This window comes from Thunnus thynnus, chromosome 23 (genome assembly GCF_963924715.1).
Source record: "Thunnus thynnus chromosome 23, fThuThy2.1, whole genome shotgun sequence".
Lineage (NCBI taxonomy): Eukaryota > Metazoa > Chordata > Actinopteri > Scombriformes > Scombridae > Thunnus > Thunnus thynnus.
This window is the reverse complement of record NC_089539.1, coordinates 16,147,617-16,165,605: the sequence shown is the minus strand read 5'-3', so window position 1 is coordinate 16,165,605 and position 17,989 is coordinate 16,147,617. Positions and strand designations below refer to the sequence as shown.

General features: G+C 43.0%; 1 protein-coding gene across 1 annotated transcript in view; it reads right to left on the bottom strand.

Annotated features, from left to right (window-relative positions):
• pcloa (piccolo presynaptic cytomatrix protein a) overlaps positions 1-17,989 on the bottom strand; it is a 58,784-nt gene that overhangs the window by 22,363 nt on the left and 18,432 nt on the right. The window contains exons 4-7 of the mRNA XM_067581765.1: positions 12,015-15,146; positions 7,308-11,403; positions 5,431-6,971; positions 1,702-3,769 (exon numbers count right to left, since the gene is read on the bottom strand). Coding sequence (XP_067437866.1) covers positions 1,702-3,769; positions 5,431-6,971; positions 7,308-11,403; positions 12,015-15,146 — 10,837 coding nt within the window. The remainder of the gene's footprint in view (positions 1-1,701; positions 3,770-5,430; positions 6,972-7,307; positions 11,404-12,014; positions 15,147-17,989) is intronic.

The following is a 17,989-nucleotide window of genomic DNA, read 5'->3' as shown; positions in this document are numbered from 1 at the left end:
TTAGAGTCTAAACTTAAGCACTGGAACTGGCCCTTTTTCCATCCTCTTACATGAAAAACTGTCCTCAGCATGGAAAGTGAACAGCCCCATGCTGCTTTAACTAAGTACTTAATAAATGATTATAATTATTTATTGTGTATGGACAATAACATAAAGATACAATGGTTTTAGTCATGACTGGAATGATAGTAAATGTATTGTTTATATATTTAATTGATGGTTTTTGGCTTTTACCAAACAGAACATAACTGAGATTTACCAGAATTAATGTTCCTGCCAAAACAATCATTTCCATTCCTGTTGCAATAGGACACTGTTCAGACACATTTTACAAAAACTGGGTCTCTGGGCGATGACTACTCAGAATATGCTTTCAGCAATAGAAAGTGTGGAGAAAAATGGGGAGAGCTGCAGGAAATAATACCAGTTTTTCAGTAGCATTCTTGCATTATTGATTTTTTTCTCATATGATTTTCATCTCTTTTATAATTTAAAAAATATAGAAAAATAATGGGCCACACTAATCAAGTATGCTCTTTTTGATTACTGGGAGGCAGTAATATCATAAGGAGATACAGCATAGAAGGTAACAGGCTTCAATGTATTCCATGCAACATATCACTGATGTATAACAATACATACAAGCAAGTATTCACGACAAGACATGCAAGTTAAAGTTGTATATTTATTACACACATATTAGTGTTGCAACCAAATATCATGCATTTCAAACAAAAACACTCAAGAACCCTCTACTTATATCTGCAAACTGTAACTGTACAAACTGATGTACTATAAATGTAAACTATTTCTGTATTGTCACTATAATGTGGTAACATTTGATGGCCTACAATTTGATTATCATGAAACTACAAATATATTTTTCAACTTAAATATGATCATTAAATATACAAACAATGTCCACTATCCACATCACAGATCAACTGTTGTAGATTCCAAAACTATAATTAATGTACTACAGGCTATACACTGTCATTTTGAAGAATAATTGTAAAAGAACTGGCTCATCTGACAGAATTTTGTACCAATTATGTAAATTCTGCAAGAGGGGGAGGCACTTTTTCAGTGTATCATTGGTGAGAAAAGAACATTTTCTAAATCTGACCTGAGTTTTTAAGTGTTATTCCGCTATATTCCGCTTGTATGCTTAACAGGTAAGATTTGAAGGACTATGAAAGTATTCTGTAAGACTTAAAGTATAAATCCTCATTTCTGGAATGGAAGCGTTGTATAAATAAAATGCAGACTGCCATAAGTGAGCATTGCTATTTGAGAAGAAAAACCTCCTACACAATGTAGCTGTAAGTTATACCATATGGTGTCATGCAGTGAACTAATATGGGAAAATGTTACACAATATCTGAAATGCAAACAGAAACACGGTGCATGCATAAAGATACATTCAAGCACACCCTATATGACATGCATGCACACCAGATCTTGAAAGACTGAACAAATATACTGACACCAGAAAAGAAAAGATACATTCACCAAAGTTAAGGTTAAACATGAAAACATAGAAAATCACAACAGACACATGCAGATTTTCAATAAATACCCAACAGCTAAATATTATACACATTAGTACTAAATGCATGCAAGATAAACTATAACCAGACACTCTCAAGGATGAAACATTAAATAGGAAAAAAGTGACAATGTGACAAGTCTGTTTTTTACCTTCACTATCTGACATGGTGCCCTGAAGGTCATCCAGCAGCACATAACCCCTACCCCTGGTTGGCTCTTCCCTGATATGTTGCTGCTGCTGGGAATCCTGCAAGGATAAACAAGAACCAAACTGGTCCCTTGAATCAGCTGAGATGGGTGGCAGAGGTCCTGCTGATGCACGGGCCATGCCCATTGGCTGCCCAACAGGGCTCAATGGACTCTCTTCCTCCGAGTTCTGAGCTACTATGGGTATTCGGCCACGGCCACTTTGTACAATAGGAAGGCTGGTAGGTTTGGTGCGACCAGAGGGGGTTTGATAACTTGGTCCATCTCCAGATGCCTCACCATCCCCCTTGAGCCTCAGCGAAGAGCTAGAAGGGTCTCTCTTGATAGACAAGTCCAGGCCATAGCAAGATGTAGGCCTGGATGAGGGTCTTGAGCGACTACCACTAGGATAGGCAGAGTCCAAGCCCAAGCTCTGACCCAAGTTTAGTGAACCAGCCAAGTTGGCACCCAAGGTGGACCCTAGGTATTTCTGCTGCTCTGCAATATTCTTTCGAAGGCCAAAGGTAATCTCATCCTGCATGAGTCGGCTGGATCTTGGGGATCCACTGGTAGACCCAAGATAACTGGTATAGTCTGTCTCCAAAGCCCTGCTGTCTGTAATAGAGGAATACTTGGAGGAGATTTTAGGATCTAATAGCGGAGTCTTGTGTTTTTGGTACAACATGGATGCTGGGAGCTGTTTAGCTGCCTGCTTCTCTAGAGTAAGTCGACTGATGCTGTACTTTTCTGACTTTGGATACTGTCTTTGGGAGTAACTAGAGATGCCAGAGCTTGGGGTATAGTAGTGCTGGGAGAGACCTGTCAATTGTTCTAAGTTTTCTGTCCCACCCGTACTTCTCCTAAACTCTTGCTTGAGTTGCTGCTTCAGGAGTTTCAGTTCATAGGGTTCCTCCATTGTATCCTCTTCATCGGGGGTCTTTCCAAAAGTATGGAGTCTGGAGGTAGATCCAAGATAGTCAGTAGACCCCAGATCTGCAGCACTCCTACGTAGCAGCTTCTCTGCCTTGGCCAGTTCCCTCTCAGCCAGACTATAAGATGAAGACAGACCTGTAGAGCTCTTCGCCAATTCCGCAGCATCTTCCAGCAGCAAGTAACTCCGAGGTGTATGGTGATCAACATCTGTGTAATAGGAATCAGACACAGCTGACATGGGACTACTTGCTATACTTCCCACCTCCAAAGCTCTGAGATCAAGGTGGTTGCCGTATTTGTCATATTTGACTCCTAGATAAGCTGACGATGTGGGATCAGGCTGGCGGCTAATGACATCATATTTAGTTGCATCCAGCTCTGAAAGGAGGGCTGCTTGTCTGGCAGCTTTCTGCTGCAACAGGAGCATCTGGTGGTAACTCTGCTGTTGGGAGCTAGTGAGCGAGGGGACAGAGGAGTAGATAGAATGAGACTGGTAGGACTGGGGAGTCTGGTAGAGAGACTGGTATTGGCTTTGAGGGTATTGGTACTGGGAGTATTTTCCATACTCATGCTTGGTTTGAGGTGGGACAAAGTCATCCAATTCAGACTGAGGAGCTGTCCTGGGACGTTCAAGACCATGATCTTCAATCTCCTCATCTTCACCACCTCCACGTCCACCTCTAGTCTCTCTGATATTACTGACCTCACTGTCTGACATGTAGTCTCTGTCCTCGGCAACGCTCTGTAAGTAGGCCCTCTCTCTCTTCTCTCTCTCCTTCAGTAGGGCATCTTTTCTACGATTAATGCCCATCTCTAGGTATCTAAGCTTGGCGTCGATCTCTTTCTCCTCCTCATCAAGCTCTGCCTGTCTTTTGCGGAGCTTGGAGGACTCACGTTCCACCAGGTCCAACTCACGATCAATGTCTTGTAGGATCTTAGCACGTGCCATGTTTGAATTGCGGCACATTCTACGGCGGGCAGAACTGGTGCTGTATGCTGTCTGGCCACTGGCTGTTGACTCATCCTCTGAGGGTGGATTGGGGAGAGTCCTCTTCACCTTCTTTTGAGTGCCTGTTGGTGTGCCACCAGAGCTCTTCCCCTGTAGGAAAAATAAATAAAAACGTGTTAAGACTGTAGAAATTCAAATGGTCTTCTTAATCCTCAAAATAACTGAGTGGGCTGGTCATGTAGTCCTCAGAATTTGAAAAAAAACTTCTTCTGGACACTATTACTCAGATAAAACTTAACTTGAGATAATTGCTAATTGCATGATTTCAATTATGTTATCAAATTAAAATCATTACTATAGATTAGGACATGCCCATGGTGTATATGAGTGCATGAAGGATTATTGGAAAACACAGTTTATTGATCATTTGTGTGTCCCAGTAAAGTATATGCATTCCTGTCCATAAATGTTACCCACCACTCACTAAATTGTACACTCTTAAGTGTAGTCTCAAAAGAGGTAATTTATTCACATTAAGCCTCTATGGATATCTGACAGCTCAATATTTTCCTGCAAGCTCAGCTTATTTCCCAGCCTTTTATGTATGTATGAGATTCTCAACAGTGAATTGCCCAAGCAGAAATCTGACTTCTATACCGCATGAAGGCCAGGAGCAACATAGGATGCCTATGTGGGTATGCATAACCTATTCAGTTGATTCTTTCATTTCCTTGTATGCCTTACTTCATGTCTGCACACTGAAATTAAAATAGAGCATTGCACATTACTTCAAATGTTGTTCATAACACATAATATGATATTATGGTAGAAATGCTTAAATTCTTAAAGTGAAAAACTGTAGAATTTAAACCTTTATTTAAAGTCTGTATTAGTATTTATAACTTTGCAAATGTCTCTATACTCAGAATAAAAGGTTTGGTACATCCCTTAGTCAGAGGTTAGTTACACAAATGTGTATTGTATTGTATAACATAGTTCAGTGAATAGGCACATCTGCTATCTTAAACATTATATTGATTTAACTGTAACTACATTTTCTTTTGTGTTTAGCTCAGTCAAACATTATATGACTACACAAATTAATTACTGCCTTGAATCTTCATTCTATTGTATCGTTCCTTAGTTAAATTCATCCTCTGCATTTGAGCCATCCAAACTGTTTAGGAGCAGCAAGAAGCTGTAGTTCAGCACTGTGGGTGAATCTCCACTCTTAAGGGCAACTCTGTTGTGATGAATAAGGCTGCAGTATTTCTAATACCTAACATGCAAGTCATATTGTGTGCACGCTTCCTCATGCAAACACGAAGAGAACATGCAAACCCTTGCTGTGGGGCAGCAGTGCTAACCACTGAGCCATCATGCCACTTGTGCTACATGAATATGACATGACAAATGATGGTTTTGTTGGTCCTACAAGACGCTTGACTCACAGTATGGTTTGTTATGGTTCGTTTACATTACATTCTGTGGCCATAAGTAGATCACATTCATTTAAACGGCAAGCTAACTATAAATAGTGTAAAATCTTATGCCATAATAATCAAAGGCTGAGAGAAAAAGAAAAACTGCAATCATAGAAGCTGTTAGTATTTTATCAAAAGATGAACTCAAGCTGGAAATACCTCCCCTGAAAGATTTAAATTTCTTCTGCACATTATTAACCAAAAGAACAGTTTGCACCAATAACATCTTCATATTCTTAAGGTTAGAACAAACCAACTTTTGTGTTTTTGTTAGTCAGTGCCTATGTTCTTTCTTATATATTTTAATAAAAGTGATATAGCACTCACAGTATAGCTATCACCATGCTGGGTGCCAGATGTTGCCCTTTCTTCTCCTGTTGGACTCATGGGCTTAGGGTCAGACATGGATCTCTGCATGGCTTTTGGTCCCCTGGGACTTGCTGGAGAGGCTTTTGATGAATCCGCACTTCCTTTTAGCTTTTGTGGGCTTGTATCACCCAGTGATTTCTCATAGGATACAAACTCAAGGGATTTGCTAGGGGATATACAGGGCGATATGGGGGAATAGAGCACTTTGGGAGATTTAGGAGGGGCTTGAAGCGTAGAGGACTCGGCTTTGAGGTTAGGAGACTGGCCTATTTCTAAGGGGGTTGGTCGTTTCTTTGGTGAGGTCCTTTCAGAGTCAGACAGCTCCATTCTAGTGTCCATTCTAATGTTCCCCTCTGTATCGGTTTGTATAGAAATCTCAGTGTGGGCTTGAAGAGACATCTCTGACTGTCCCCCCCTGTCTCCCCTGGCAGTGCGTGGCCGGGTTTGTCTGCTTCTAGTTTGAGCCTCCCATTCCTCTTGATCCTCATCATCAGTCTGAACACAACTGTCAACACTCTTTTTAGCACTTCTCTTTTTTCTCCCTGCTGTGTAAGCTTTGCTGACTGTCTCATCCTCTTCATCTGTCTGGCACCCACTATCCGTGATCTTTCTGGACAGGACTGTGCCATCAGGTCCTAGAACAATTGCCTCCTGCAAGCCATGCCCTGGCATGTCCCCGCCTGGGTACATCTGACGAAGCTTTTGCTCTTCCAGTTGCATGCGGAGTTGCTCTTGGAGTCTCTGAATCTGCTCAAGCTGCTGCTGTTGCTGAGCATAGGTTTCTTTCTGCATCATAAGGTGAGCCTGTCTTTCCTCTTCTTGTTGGGTCAGGATATGCTGCTTCATGGCTTGCAGCTCCTCCAGTTCCTTCTGTACCAGAAGCTGTTCTTGCTCACGGAACCGCTGAATCTCATGGCGCTCCCACTCCAATTCCTCAGCAAGGCGCTGTTGCTTGAGTTTTTCCATCTCCAGCCTTTCACGCTCTGCCTGATACTGGCCATCCCCAGGAACCATGGGTGAGGAAAGAGCCTCCAGTGAAGCAGCTATGGCCTCTAGGGATGCATCAGTGTAGGTGTCAAGCGATAAAGAGGTTGTTGCTGTGGTGACAGCATCAGCAGAAGTAACCCCTCTTGATATCTCCAGATTGAGTGGGGCATCTCCTTGTTCTTCTGCTGAAGTAATGGAGATGGTGGACAGGAAACTATGGGACCGTGTCAGTGGCAAGTTCTGGAGGTTGGACAGTGAGGGCATGGTGTCGCTGGTATGCATACCTGATAGGGTGTTGTATGTTGTACTAAAGATGGACCCAGGCTGGGTGGTAATGGCATACGTAGATGGAATTGGTGCTGCAACAGAGGAATAGACCACCCCATTTGATGACCTCAAGACACTGCTTGTACCAAAGAGTGTACCAACAGCACTTGTGACTCTGGCTTGGGAATAGGGTGGAATTGTCATTCCTGCGTATGTCCCTTTCTTGGAGTAGTCAACTGCTTCACCTGTCAAAAGTCAAAAACATCAGTTGAGTCCATATAATGCAGACTAATTCAATGTTGAAGCAAGTCATGCCTTATCCAATCATGGAAAAAGGTGGAAAAGGGATAAAAAAAAAAAACCCTCCAATGTCCACAAGCATAAACAAAATGTACAGTAACAGCATGCAGGCACATGCAAAAATCTCACGATGAAAGAACAAAAAACAAAGAAAAATGAATTGTCCATGCAAAACAAAACAAAAAGTAAAAACAAACCAAAAATGCCATGTTAGCCATGAATGAGTGGAGGCAGTTCAAAATGACATTTAAGTGACAGGTCTGCAATATCACTGCACTGACCTGCATCAGAAATCTTTGCTGAGGTAAGATCTACTGCACCTTCTGTGGTGCCACTGAAGTTATAGCTGTTCTTACTCTTGTAAAAGAACAGGCCAGCTTCTGCTAGATTAGTGTCAGACATTGACGGTTTAATTCCACCAAACCCTCTCATGCCATAAGGTAAACGATCATACTGGTAATGGTCATCGCGATATCCAAAACGATCTTCAGGCAGGGGTGTGGTGGGTTGCTGAGTAGTGCAGCTTCCTGCAAATGGGAGCTTGTACACAACATCACAGCATACAGCTCTTTTTCCTGCAGTCAGATCGACTGGTTTGCCATCATCATCTGTTATTACAGCTGTGACCACTTCCGTAGAAGCAGTATCCACTGATACCACTGTATTGAATGGTTTTGTTGTGCTAAGATCAACAGCTCCTGCCACTGAGGTTGTTCCTGTAGTTAATCCATTGGCGACGCAACCTGCAACAGAAGTGGGGGCAATAGTGACAGGGGTGGACTGGAAAATTCCACCACCTGCGCTTGATCCAACTGAGAGGTTAATAGGGATCTCTGTACCAGTATGAGTTGAGGGCTGAGAATCAATTGGCCGATATATTATTTGAGAAACAGGCTCAAATACTTTGTTTTTCGTTAGCTGAAGGGGCACTGAAGATGCTTGGTAGCTGTCTACATTGTCAGATCGCTGGATTGTGGCAGCACAGGTCACGATGGTGATACTGTCAGTCACTATAGAGACGGTGGATGATTCAGCACTGAGGTTGACCACAGGTGACTGCACTGCACTGTTCTGACGATTGACATCAGTTGTAAAGGACTGACGTCTTGAGTCTGGACCACCTGACAGGTCCACACCATTCATGCCTGATTCTGGGTCCACCTTCATAGTCCTAAGATCTACCACCTCACAAGGTTTGACTCCATTCTGTGCTGGCAGTTGGGGTTTAGTTTTCTCCAACGAGATTGGGACACCATTTGCCCTTGGAGCTGGCACTGGTGGTGGTGTCCTCTCATGAACAACAGAGACAGTGGTTCTTTGGACTTCTGTGGTGACCACTTGAGAGATGAGGTTAGGCATAACCACTGATGGCTGTGCTGAGGCAGATATAGCCTCAATTATGTGACAAGAACTAGATACATGTTTTTCTGGGCCACAAATTTCTTGACTTTCAATGGATTCTGTCACTCGTGTATATGCCAGAGGCACCCTGGTTGTTTGAGGAGGAGTTGGTTGTGGATGCTGCTGTGGATACGACTGAGGTTGAGGCTGTGGTTGGTGATGACTTTGGGGCTGAGCTTGGCGTGAGGGAGATGCTGGGCCAGGGCTAGAAGGAGCTTGAGTTGAGACACTGTCTACTGGAGAGCTGGGCTGAGATGGCAGTGTGATGACCACATATGTGTCACGAAGATTGCTGGCATATCTTGGAGAAGAAGGAGACTTTGGTGAGGGTTGAAATTGCTTGCTCTCAGAAGAGGGGCTCAGATTCAGGGCTATGTCAACAGGACCAGTAGGAAGTACAGTGGGTCTTGGTGGATGTGGGGCATGGGCAGGTGAAGAAGGCTGGGAGCCAGGCTTTGGTGCAATTGGTGGTTTGACACCATGTCCTGGTCTGTGGCTATCCCCAATCCCAGCAGGAATGGATGGCTTTGGGGGAACAGGAGGGGGAACATGAGGTTTGTATGTTGGTGTAACTGCTTGTCTTGTAGGTGATCCTTGGGATGTACTCATGGCCACTGTCTCTGGCCTGATTGGAGTTGCTGAAGCCTGAGATGGAAGTGGAACTGGAGCCTTCCTGGGAAAAACAGTAGGTTTTGGTGGGGTGGGAGGAGGCAGTGGTGGTGCAACAGGTACTTCTGCTGTTTCCTGAGAATTAGCCATACGCAGGACGCTTGGCTTCGGGGGCACAGGTGGGGCAGTTGACACGACGCTGGGTATGCTGGGTGTGTACTGGGGGACTGTGGGCAAGGGTGACACACTGGCAATCACAGGGGCTGATGTTCTTGGGAATGCGCTTGATAAGTCAACAACATCAGCCTCGGATGCTGCAATGGTGGTGTGAGGTTGCTGATCTGATGTGGATGATGGAGGAGACTCGGAAAACGCTGTCACAGGCTTGGTTTCCATATTTGATGTTGTGTCTGATACTGCAGTTATCTCCTCTTCCTTTTTAATTAGACTCTCATCATCAGAGGACAACTCTCCTGAAGAGCACTGCGTCACCCTTAAGTCTGGAATGGGGTGGAGCGCCTTTCTAGATGCAGTGGCCTCTACCTCTGGCTCCTGCTGAGTAGGACTTGTTCCAGGAGTCAACACTCTTTTCATTAGTTCTTCATAGGCAGTTTCCGCATCCAACAATGGCTTCCCATCTTTGCCTAATGTTACTGTACTACTTTTGGGGAAGGTATTCTCAGCAGGTTGCAACACAATTTCTGGGTTAGTGCTTTCTTTCTTTGGCTGCATATTTTGATATTCTTGCTCCAGCTGCATGAATTCTTTCCTCTTCTTTATCATGTCTTCATACACTTCATCTGGTGATCTCAGGATTTTGGGCTGAACAGGAACAACAATCTTCTCTGGCTCCCCTAAATCAGTTGTTGAATTGTCAATAAGAGATGCATAGGCATAATCTTCAATGAGCATGCCTCCATAAAGGGACTCTTTTCCCGGTTGAATCTCACCTTTGTCAGCTGTTGGAGACTTAGCCCTCAGCATTATTTCCTCATAAGCCTCATCAGCAGATTTGAGAGCTTTTTTCTGTTTATCAGTATTTTGATCATCTGTTGGGGAGTGAAGAGATACTGATATAGGCAGCTGATACGTTTTCTGGACTTCTGCAATCTTTGCAGCATGGATTTCAAACCCTTCAGGATCTGATTCAATACTGGGGGAGAAATCAGAGCAGGATGATCGTCTGATCTCCTCCATTTCAGCTTCTTGTCTCAGTTCTTCAGTTGGTGAGGCATCTTCAATGGGCGATAGGTTGCTTGGCGGCGTCTTTGGACGTTCTCGCCTCCTCTGGGCTCGAATCTCTTCTTTGTCTTTCTTTGATTTTTTCCCTGAGCCCTTCTGTTTTTCTTGCTCCCTGAGCAGTTCCTCTTCTTCCCGTAACTCTTCTTCCTCAGACGAGTCTTCAATAGTTGGCAGCATTTGGCCAGGTTGTCTGTGTTTGGCTTTCCTGTGTTGTTTACCTTCACCAGAGCGAATGTGGCTGGGACTACTACTGTCACTGTCTTCATCCAGTGAGGAGAGGGATGTTGGGGATGTCCCAGGAGTAAAGCTGGATGCATGTAGACTGGATGACCCCTCACCTCTAGACCGATCATCTGGCGAGTCTGTTAGGCTTTCCATCTCAGGCTCTCCATCATCATTAGGTACATGCATAGGGCTGCTGGTTGCATTCAGCTCCATAGTTTGGAATTTACGAACCCCAGTACCACTCTGACGTTCTTCCTCTTTTGGTTCTGGTCCCCCCTCTTTGTCTATTTCAGATTTATCCCACAAGCTCTGGAGGTGCTTATCATCCTCATCATCTGGACTTATAGTGCTTTTCTTGGTAAGTCGTCTGGCTTTTCCTGATGTGGTCCTCTCTACAGCCTCTGTTTTCTTCTGTTCCATTTTTTTCTTCTCATCCTCTCTGATCTTTCGCCGGATTAGGTTTTCTTCATCAGATGGAGAAGCATCCTCATTCTCACTCATTTCCATTATCTGTTTCCGAATAAATTCCTCATCATCCCCTGACATAGGGCTTTCTTTTCCAAAGCTTTCACTGCTATCATCCAGTGAATCTGCCCTTATATCCATGGGCACAAGCAGCTTTTTCTTTGTGGTACCTTTGGCATTCTTCTCACAAAGTTCTCTGTCATCTTCTGAGCTAGGTGAGTCAGGTGAGAGAGGAAGCACCTCTAATTTACGTCTGGTCTTTAATGTATCTGTTAGTTTCTCCTCATCATCCTTTGGTTGTGTGCTTGGCTGGGCCTCAAGAATGGGAAGGACTGTGCTTTCCAGCTTTGCCAGGTCTGAGGGGCTGGTGGGACTGCTCTCCTTGACGGCCATTTCTTTCTCTCCAGGCTCTTTCAGAGTCTCAAACTTTTTGACCTGTTGGGTGAAAATAAGACATAATTTAGTAATTTTTCTTCAGATAATACAATACATCAAAGGAAATATTTAAACTGGATTGTTAATATTCACAATGTCTGTGCGTATACATTCTTAAGGAGTAACAAATAGTAATGAAAATAAGCTTTTCGGATTATAACTAATTACAACAGTATAGGGCTCTGTAAATGATGTCACATCAAAAACTGGTAGTTTTAGTTTCATCTTTTCAATTTCTGTGGTGAGGGTATCATTTTGTTTGTAGTACTGAGCTTTTAGAGCAGCATGGAAAATGGAAATTTTAGGCATTTTTCAAATTCTTTTTAGATAATCACTGAAATTGACGGAGTATACATAATTACAATTTAAATTATGCATAAGCAACTACACAAGTTCCAGTCTTCAAGAATGTGATACAGTCTGTAATCAAAACATTTCATACTGCACAGTGTTATATTCATTTTCAATAAGGAACAATACCTAGTTCAGCAATTTCCCATATAACTGACCTTCACATATACCTTATTTGTTAAATATATCAGAAACTAAGCAAATGATGTACAAAGATATTCATGTAATCTACCACTACTTGTGCTACATACTACGGTCACCTCAGTGATTGCATCTTCATCACTGGGCTTTCCCACAGGCTGAGCTTTAGCCTCCTTTTTCTCCTCCATGTTAGCATTATCCTCTGGGCCTTTGTCCTGCTTACTAACTACAGAGACTGGGATTTCAGGTTCTGCTACAGGGACTGAAGCTACTGATACAGATACATCTCCATTTTCAAAAGCTGTCTCTGATATTTCATCCTTCTTTGATATTGTGTTCTCTCCTGCATCAAACTCTGGAGTGCCATCTTTGTCAAAGACTGTGCTTTCCTTGGATACCAAAATAGATTCCTGGATGTTGCCAGTAACAGGTTGAGAGTCAACCTCCTCTTTGTCAAGTTTTACTTCCTTCTCACTGACTGACACTTTTCCCTCAGTGAATTTCTCGAGCTGTTTCTCATCACTGCCTGTTAGCGCTGATGTCTCTTTTTTTACTTCATGTTGATTTTCACCAGTGCTGTTTAATTTTTGTGAATCGGCCTCTGCCTTGTCTTGGCTGAGTTTCTCCTCAAAGGTTTTATCTCCGACTTGTGTTTCACTAATGACAGCTGAGGATGACACCATCTCTACACTTTGCTTTGGCTCTGTGGTATTGACCTTTTCTTGCTCTTTAAAATCAGGTGATGGGGGAACAGATGTAACCATTGTGTTCTCAGATTTGTCTTCTTTTAACAATGTATCTACAGGTGTCTGATTTTCCTCTTTCTGTGCTTCATTCTCTGCTTTGACTACAGATTTTTCTTTCTCCTCTGATTTCTCTGGCAATGAGGCTGTCTCAACAAGGCTTTCCCCAGCAGGTGATGGTTCAGACTTTGTTTCTGGTTCGACCTCTTTATGTATCTGTATCTCTTCTTTCAGGATTTCTTCAGCAACAATCGGAATTGTCTCTCCTGCTCTTTCTGCTTCTTTTTTCTCTTCACAACACACATTCTCTGTTTCAGTAGATGAGGGTTCTGCTTCATTAACCTTCTCTTGAAGTGGTGTCTGGTCATTTGCCTTCTCAAGTGTTTTCTGTTCATTTGCCTCTTCTTCAAAAGCTTTCCTCTCATCAGCTTTTACCTCAATAGCACTCTCTGTAGCTGCATTTCTCTGAGCTCCCTCCTCTTCTAAGGCTTTGCCATCATTTGATTTTCCCTCAACTGTTGTCTTCTCAATATCCCTCTTCCCAATAGTTTCCTTGTCAACAGCTTTTTCCTCAACAATTCTCTCCTTGACATTGTCCTTTGCTGTTTTAATCTCAACTGACTTTTCCTCAACAGCTTTCTCAGATATTTCCTGCTCAGCAGTTTCCTGTTCAATGTTAACATTCTCAACAGCATTATCATTTTCTTTCTCCAAAGTTTTGGTTTCTCCTTCAACTGGAGCAACGGGAAGTGACTTATTTGCTGGATCAAGTGGAGTAGGCTCCTTCTCTTTTTCTATGGGTTTGTTTTCTACTTCATTAGCCTGACATTTCTCCCCTGAAGCTGAGGCAGGCTGTTTGTTGTCTGAAATTTCTGAAGGAATTTCAGATTCTACACACTTTGCTGGCTCGGGTTTTAATTCTTCCAGGGGCTTGTCAGGTTTATGGACCTCAACTTTGTCAACAGAGGCTACAAGATCTAAATTTTCTACAACCTCAACTGGAGGATGAGGAGCATTTTCTGTGAATGCTGGCTTCTCTACTACTGGTTCTGGTTCTGCCTTTATTTCTGTAGTACTTTCATTCTTGATGTCAGGTGCTACAATTTCTGCCTCAGGTTTTGGGGGGCTGACTGTATGGTCCACATTACCAGCTGTATCCACTGTACCTGATAGAGCCTGACCTATAAGAGTGGCTTGAGTTTCATCTAATTGAGGCTGACCATGTTCTACCTCTATTACTTTCTCCTCTACATTTGTAGCTCCACTCCTACTCTCCTCTACATTTGTAGCTGTAGAGTCTGGCTTTGGATCAGGCTGAACAGGAATTTCCTGTGCGACTTCTTCAGGGATCGAGGCAGATTTTTGCTCAACGGAATCAGTTGTCACTTCCGGAGGCTTCTCTGGAGTGGGCTCCACTTTCTCATTATCTATCAGGGGAGCTGCAGCCTCATCCTGAGTAATATTGGGATTTAGCTCTGTTTCTACCTCAGCAGAGACTGTTGTCTTGTCTATATCTGCATTAGTCAATAGATTTTGCGTCTCACTTTTCACAGAGGGAGAATGGTCCTCTGTTGCTTTTTTGGGGCTATTCTGCTGTTGCTCAATTGCTGGGATTTCACTGACAGTTGCACCCTGTGCTTGCTGCTCAGCATTAGATGACTCTATCTCAGGGTGAGTATGGTCCTCTGCCACTTTCTCACAGCTACTCTGTTGTTGCTCAGTTGCTGGGATTTCACTGACAGTTGCACTCTGTGCTTGCTGCTCAGAGTTAGATGGGTCTGTCTGGGGGTGAGTATGGTCCTCTGCTGCTTTCTCACAGCTACTCTGTTGTTGCTCAACTGCTGGGATTTCACTGACAGTTGCACTCTGTCCTTGCTGATCAACATTAGATGGCTCTGTCTCAGGGTGAGTATGGGCCTCTGCTGCTTTCTCAGAGCCTCTCTGTTGTTGTTCAACTGCTGGGATTTCACTGACAGTTGCACTCTGCGTTTGTTGCTCAGCATTAGATGGTGGTGTTTCAGGATGAGGATGGTCCTCTGCTATTTTCTCAGAGCCATTCTCCTTGTGTTTAACTTCTGGGATTGCAGGGATACTCTCAGCTGTACTCTCTGAAATTGAAACTTCTTGTTCGGGCTGAATTACAGGCTCAGATACTGGTTCAGCTTCTAGTGGTTGTTTATGTTCTTTTGACTCTGGTGTTTCCTGAGGGCTGTTATCAGGAGGGGGGGCACTAACAGAGGGAGGGGCATCATGATCAGGTGAAATTAGTGCAGGTGTGGGAATGGTTGTGGGCTCTACCTTGGTCTCAGGAGCTGGTGGGGGTAGGTCTGCTGCTTCTACTACAGGTTTGCTATCTACAGCAGCAGGGGCAGGGGTGGAGGAGGGGGCAGGAGCAGGAGCAGGTCCAGGTGGTGGCTTCTTTGGGGAAGCCATGGCTGGAGGTGGCATGTCTCCGAGCTGACCAGACATGGCTCGTTGGGTCTGACAGTTGAGGCAAAGCCATTCTTTCTGTGAGACAAAGACAGTAACATATTGTTAGTAATTAATATCAATTCTTAAAAAGTGTCTAGTGTTTAGTGTTTCTACCACTAAATCAGTAAAAGTAATTGTTGTAGATTTGTTAAAACATTTCTATGTCATTAAAACGTCACTGTGACAAGGCACCATTATCACTTCTTCTATTTCTAGGGGAGCTTTTACATTTATGGGACTTAAGAGATAGGCCTATGCATAATGCATAGTAATGGGACAGGGGTTTACCAAGGCATGTCAGAAAGGGTTGGGTGGCCTGTGCAGACATTTCATGTAGCAGGCTTAAAAGAGAGACTGTGTTTGAGTTTGTTTTTATGATTGTATCATTTGGTGTATATACACTTTAAACATTACAGTAGAATGTGCACATACCCTAAACATTACCTTGTTAATTAAACCACTTACAAACATTGAAAACAAACAAACAAAAAAACAACAACATAGGACTCCTGGCATCACAAATGTGCAAATTAGTGAGCCACAACTGTTTTTCTTTTCAGAGCTCTGCTCCCTGTACATCATATTTAGTTCCAGTTACTCCTCTACTCAAAAGCCAAAGCCCAGCACAAGCCAAATTAAAGAATGTTTTAAGGGCTGTTTATTATTCAAGTGCAATAATATTTGCCATAATTTCCTCCTGCAAAGTCATCTGGGATGTAGTCTTTACCCACAGCTAAACAGTGTTGCCACTTGAGCTCTGGCTAAATCTGTCCTGTCATGGTTAGCTTATTATTGTTGTATATTTCCAGGTACCCACTTTAACACATGGCTCTAGACGAACATACTAAGCCTGAAGGCTGTGGTGTGTGGCAACATAACATTGGTGGCTATAATTCATAAGCAGTTATTATTGGGGATTAATATCCAGTGCTGATCTTTTTTTGAATGGAAATGAAAGTGATTATGGACAATCAACATTGGGATGTTGATGGGATTTTAGGAAAACCAACAAACACTGTAGCTATAGACAGTGCAAACACACACACACACACACACACACACACACACACACACACACACTGAATCCCAGAAGAGGTAATAGTCAGCATGTTTTCATCGAGCCTCCACTCTGACGTAAACACCTCATTTCACATTTCCCCACAGCTCTCCGGTGCTGCAACATTCCTCTGTGACCCCCCTCTTACGAACGCCTTTGCATGGCTTAACAGCAGGGTTTATGCTAAATTCAGCCTTCAGAGAAGATCGCCTCCTGCATGTAAGCCATGCAGCAGAAAAGCCATCTCTATCCAAGCACAGAGAGACAGAAAGAAAGAGTGAGACAGAGAATGAGTGCAAAAGAGCAGGACAAACTGATATAATATAGCAGCAAAGTCAGGGTATGAGCCATTGTACCACACCTAAACAGTATGAAGCTTACTCTACTGAGAGAATTATATAGCTGCACACAGATCTGTATGGCAGGTCCAAAATCATAAAAAGGCAGCAAAAATGTTTTGACAGGGCAACAAAAAAGTAAGATGATTTTAATATCTGGAGGGAGAGAAAGATACAGACAAATAGATAGTGGCCAATGAAAATGAAACTGCCAGTGCTCCTTCCATCTCTTCTCTAAGGTTTGCTGACGTTAGTGAGTTACATTCCCAGTTCAACAGAAATCAAGTTAATCCTCAAACATGATGATGGACAAAGTACAGATGCGAGTGCCTTTGTGTGTGTATGTATATGCGTGTACCAGCACACGCTATCAACATGACCCGTCCCATCCGTCCCTGCTGGGAGGACTTGAGATAGGAGTTTCTCCAGCTTGATGGCTCTATCAGTTAAACCAGAGAGAGCAGGCACTGCGAGCCAGAGAGATGGCTGCCGATAGGAAATGCTAAAAACCCACTCAGTCAGAGAATCGGTCAGCCTCAGTCACTTCAGAGCATGTCATCACTGACGTTATCAGCACATCACAGCAGGCACACTGAGAGCCTTTACTGCCCCCTCACTGATTCAATAAACTTGGTCAGTGTGTTTCTTATAGTTACTATATATTCCTTTAGTATTCTCCTGGCTTCATTTAAAACTACACAGAGTAATTCTGGAGTTGGTAGCTCCAAACTTTAACACATGGTAACCAATACATTGGGCAAAATTTGTCAGTAGTTGGTACACAGCAAGCACCAATGGATACAAAGTAATTCAATCTACAGTTAATTTTGATAGTCAATTATTTAGCCGAACATTTGCTGCCTCCAGCTCAAATTGGAGGATTTGCTGCTTTTCATTGTTTTATACCTTTGTAGATTTCTGTTTGAAATTGAATATCTTCGGGTTTTGGATACAACAAACAGCTTGTGCTCTGGAAAATTGTGAAGGACATTTTCCAGTTTTCTCTAATTGATTAATCAAAGCGAGAAAAGAAGTCTACAGCCACACAAGCATCTCTGTGAGGCTGTACTCAGGCACAGTGGTGCTTTGCAGTAAATGCTAACACTAGCATGCTAACATGCTGACAAAGACAGTGCTATTATGCTGATGTTTAGCAGGTAATATTTACCAGGTTTACCATCTTAGTCTAGCGTATTAGCTTAACAGCGTATTAGCGTATTAGGTTAACATTTGCTAATTAGCTCTAAACACAAAATACAGCTGAGGCTGAGGGGATGTCTATGCTGTACTGTATTAAGGTTTTGAAAATATTCAGTAACAAACCAAAGTATTAGACAATTTTTTAGCTTTCCTTAAGAGGAGTATGACATGCAAAGGTTCCCAGTTGGGACTAACAATTAGGCTACTGGGGTGTCTGACAAGTCATCACACAAGGTTCCTCACCAATACCATCAAACCTATCACAAATTTAATTTATGGGGTGA